At 36.8% G+C, this 4,566-nt stretch overlaps 1 protein-coding gene across 1 annotated transcript; it reads right to left on the bottom strand.

Annotated features, from left to right (window-relative positions):
* Nucleotides 1-357: 357 nt before the first annotated feature.
* Nucleotides 358-3,835, bottom strand: LOC118455166 (uncharacterized). Its single transcript, XM_087838240.1, has 10 exons — nucleotides 3,716-3,835; nucleotides 3,440-3,627; nucleotides 3,099-3,236; nucleotides 2,790-2,928; nucleotides 2,393-2,573; nucleotides 2,044-2,185; nucleotides 1,389-1,532; nucleotides 725-777; nucleotides 468-638; nucleotides 358-362 (listed from the first exon to the last, which is right to left on the bottom strand). The coding sequence occupies exons 1-10, from the start codon at nucleotides 3,833-3,835 to the stop codon at nucleotides 358-360; spliced, it is 1,281 nt and encodes a 426-aa protein (XP_087694366.1).
* Between the last annotated feature and the right edge of the window lie 731 nt (nucleotides 3,836-4,566).

The following is a 4,566-nucleotide window of genomic DNA, read 5'->3' on the forward strand; positions in this document are numbered from 1 at the left end:
TTATTAGTATTAGTAAGTGTAATATTAGCATTAGTAGTAATTTCACAATAAATGCCTGCATTCCAGTAAGTGAAGTTGATTGGAAATCATACAACACTAGTTTAAAAACATTTAAAAAACATTTATCATGATTTCATGTTTATTTGTGAAGAAAATCAGAGATAAAAGTTACTACTTTAATATAATTGTTTAAAAATCACATAAAACAGAATGTTGAAACTGATGAAAAAAACATTAAACATTATTATAGTCATTAAACATCCATTAAAATTACTGGGGGAAAAAAAATCAATGAACAGAATAAGAAGCAGATTATTAGATAACATTTGCAACCCTCAAAATGTATATTTTACTTATTCAATCTGATTATTTAACATAAAACTCGAGAAGAAAAACAAACACTCTTGTAAGAAGTTATCTGCAGAAATATGTAGAAAAAAATAGTGAAAACAAAATTTTGCACCAACCAATTTTCCTGAACAAGGAAGCTAATGATGTAACAGCACAGGGCCCTAGAGCCATAGTAGTTGGTGTACTGGTAGTAGCTGCTGCAGGTTCAGTAGTTGGTGTACTGGCAGTAGTTGTTGCAGGTACAGTAGTTGGAGTACTGGTGGTAGTTGTTGTGGTTATTACTGGTCCTATAAACAGTCAGAAATAGATGTTATAACTCAGTTCAGTAAATTAAATTTAAAATGTGGCTGAAATGGTGAAGGGCTCTACTCACCTTTTACAACAGTCACAGTGACACATCGAAGCTCTGAGTGATACTTGGTTCCACTGTAAAAATAAGTAAGTTTCATATAGGCCTCCAATGCCATGATATCTTCATGTCACCTAAACACTGACACTTTTTATCTTAATTGAGCATGCTTTTACAATATGGTGGTTTTCAAACCCGCTTCTTTCTAATATATGCACCCCTTACTGATCACTACATCAGAAGATTTGCCTCCATCCCACTGTGTTTCTAACATCCTCTTCAGTCACACCAACCCTTTGTATGTCCTCCTTCACTACATGAATCTTCTTTATTCTTTTCTCTCTTGTTATCTTTATATTTTCAGGTACCCAGTGAGCATCTATATTTAATTACTTGATATATCCATTTTCCTCTACACAGGGTCTTAGTGTTTTTTCTTTTCTTATCTAACAGCTGTTTTTCTCTTGTTATCAGCTTCCTGGTTTTCATTTTGCCTTCTGACTACAATTGTAATCTCAATATTTATTGACTCAAAGGAGAGCTAACTACCTTTTAATTATAGAACAATCCTTACAACAGGAAACTTTTTCAGCAACAAGTTAAAATGTGACTTTAAAAATTTTTCATTTCAGGAATGTCAGCTGCTATAACTTTCTACAGAGTCATTTATATGAAACAGGAGACTGACCCAGAAACTGCCTGGACAACAAAACAGATGGGGAGGCTTTGTCCTTCTTCACTCTCAGATGGTGTCCAACTCAGTGTGAACTGTCTTGGTCCTGATATGCTGTTGATTAAATTGTATGGCCCGCTGTAGAGCAGCTCAGAAATCCTTCAACAAACAAAATCAAAAACACGTCAAATTGTGTTTCTTTTTTTCAATATCGCCCCGACTACAAAAGGAGCATATTTCTTTTGTTTTCCAACTAGCGCACAGCTTTTATTAGGCCATGCTTGTTTTTTGTTTTGATTTTTTGCATATACCAACCAACCTTGGAAGTGTTTCATGTTGCCTTACTTTCAATGTTTACTGTTGTTTTACCTAATCTTTTTGTATTTATGTCCTTAAATCTGTATTGTCTTGGCTGTTTTTCACTTCCTTTGTCGTCTAACTTGACGTCTGACCGTAATCTTGTACATCAGCACTGGAGTTTTGTAATACTAAAGATCATGTCAGATATGTAACCTGATAACCTGAGAAATATTTCAGATTTTCACAACACTCATTTCTATGAAATTTATGACTTGTAGGACTATATTTCATGTCTACCCATAGGCTATCCTGAATATAATATTTAAACTTTTATATATTCAGACACAGTCTTTAACTGTGTTTTACTTACGTGGAGTTAAGTGCCTCTGCAGTGATGTTAATTTTCAGAGTCTGATTGACATTGTTGTAGAGCTGAGCTCTGTTGGCTGGTGTTGGAGGAAGAAACTTGGGCAGAAAGAGTCCTTCTGTGCAGGATGGCACTGCACGATCAACTGGAAGAATACAGAGAAGTTAACCTCAGGATGCAAAGATGATCCAGAGTAAAATATCTGCTGGACAGATTAATATTTGTTGGTCCAGAGAATCAGTCCTGATGACACTGGTGGTCAAACATCTCTGTACATCAGGCCGAGCACTAAGTTCATCAGCAGCAGCTCTTTAGTGCTTTCATTGTAAGATAATGAAACGTATATTGGTACCTTTCAAAGCAAACTGAATCGGTATTTTGCTGATTGCATCGTTGGTAGTTATTGTTGTTTGTGTCCCGTTGGTTTGAGTCAGAGTGATGGTCTGTCTGGGGAAGTCCTCCATCACCAGCTGTACTACATACGAACCTTCATTACTGCTGCTGGTGGGGCTGAATGACAGAGTACAAGAGGACTGCAAGAGGACAAAAATGGGCTTGAAATCAAAATAACCAAAATGTTTTCTGCTATAAATAACTGCTACTTCTTTTGGACAAACTTTCACTTCTACCAAATCGATATCAATTGTAATTCAATTAAAAAATTCCCATCACATTATTGCGTGACTCTCTGTGCCAGCTTTTAGTCTTTGCCTGTCTCATCTGACATGAGAGTAACAGTCATTGCTCACCGATGAGAGGCTGAGGACAGACGGTGGAGTGCAGGGGTTACACTCTGAGAGTGCAGAGTTTCCATATCTGCATTTAACTTCGTCTCCATCAGGGTCAAACATCAACAGGCTGAAATTTCTCTGACAGTTTGAAGGAACTCTGAGAGAGAAACAAAGATTGCAGCTCTATTTGCTGTATTCATTTTAATGTAACGAACGGGTGATAAATACTTTGTTAAAAAGATTTTAATATGAAAGGGATGAATGTAAAATATGAAATATAAAAGAAAACTAGGGTTACAAACATAGACACACATTAAGTGGGCTTACCTCACAGCTGGTAGGATGGTGGTCTGAGGTGATGTGTTGGCTTTGCTGGTGTCGGACCGGTTCCTCAGTTCCACCCGAGTCACAGCTCTCCATAATTCGATGTTATTGATGTTTGATATCCAGTCCCCATCATCCAACCTTCAGTGGAAATTGATCAGAAATTCAGTTTTTAAAGTCTGAACAAAACACGTTTTAATAAATTATTAGTTTACCACGAGTCACTCATCAAAAAGACTGTTTAGTGAAGCTGCTGATGTTTTGGGGAAGTTGTTTTTGTCGCCCTTCACTGACAATTTAAAAATGTTGTAACAAATGACTTTTTCCTGTTGTTGAACACTCACCAAACTTCAAACGGAGCGTTGCTGGGAACCTGTCGAGTCATGATTCCCTCTCTCTGACACCAGTCTCCACTGCTCTCCTGTTTTACCACATGTAGTGTGTAGGTTCCAGTCCCACAATCACCACTGAGGCAACTCCATATGTTATCAGTTGTGCAGTCGAGGAAGTTCAACTTATACCTAAGAGTCACCTTTAAATTTACAACCACAAAGTGTTCACTTAGGTCTTGTAAGATTTTTAAAAGTAAGTACATTATTTTAGATAGAAAATGTACGTACTGTGACAGATCCATCTGCAAAAGTGTCCTTTGGGTAGTAGGTCATGACTGTGCCTAAAAAATGTGAAGCCTGCGTGCTGCAAACCATCAGCAGCACCAACGATGTCGCAGAAAGCGACATGATGAATGTGTGTGTCTCTCTACAAAGGCAGAAATCACTGAGAACACCTGTACTTCCAAAGACAGCCTCTCTTTCACTCTCTGTCCTTTCGTCTGATGTGTTTTTTTCCACAAACAGAAACTGATTCAGTTTGTAAACCAGAAAATTACCTGGAATGAGGAAACGTCTTTCAAAGATTACAGTCAGATGGGGATTTCACCGAATCCAGCTGTCTAAACCATCTGTAAGAAGCACGAGTATATTTTTAAGTATATTTAAACAAAGTTGTTTTGAATTTGTCAAAACAACAACAAACATTTGTCAAAACCCTTTTCACAGATTTGTTTTTAATTGCCTTCTCCAATGTGTGGATGTGAGAGTGACTGAATAGTGGAAATGTAAAGCGCTCTGAAGTTCTCGAAAAGCGCTATATAAATCCAATCCAATCCAATCTTTTAGTTGTAATAGTGGAGTTATTTCTATTACTATTATAATAGTTATTTCTGTTCACAACAGATCAGAGAGTGCAAGCTCCATGTTTCATTAGTGTCTTTTGTGCATGGTAAAATGTACTACAGTCAATACTAGTAGTGCAACGGATCAAAAAACTCACGGTTCGGATCACGGTTTTGAGTCACGAATCACCAAAAAAAGAAATAGACAAGACAAATTTAACTCTCAGTTTATTTATTTAAATACTTTTTGGCCATTAAAAACACTCAACTCAGAACTCATTCCAATTGTATAAATAC

The sequence above is a fragment of the Neolamprologus brichardi genome, chromosome 3 (assembly GCF_056152115.1).
Source record: "Neolamprologus brichardi isolate AB-2024 chromosome 3, ASM5615211v1, whole genome shotgun sequence".
Lineage (NCBI taxonomy): Eukaryota > Metazoa > Chordata > Actinopteri > Cichliformes > Cichlidae > Neolamprologus > Neolamprologus brichardi.

Excerpts from the sequence above, each read along its gene's own strand:
- LOC118455166 (XM_087838240.1), bottom strand. The coding sequence starts at position 3,835 with ATGTCGCTTTCTGCGACATCGTTGGTGCTGCTGATGGTTTGCAGCACG. Across the intron at positions 3,237-3,439 it reads AACGCTCCGTTTGAAGTTTG|GTTGGATGATGGGGACTGGA; the intron begins GTGAGTGTTCAA and ends TTTCCACTGAAG. Across the intron at positions 2,929-3,098 it reads ACCATCCTACCAGCTGTGAG|AGTTCCTTCAAACTGTCAGA; the intron begins GTAAGCCCACTT and ends TTTCTCTCTCAG.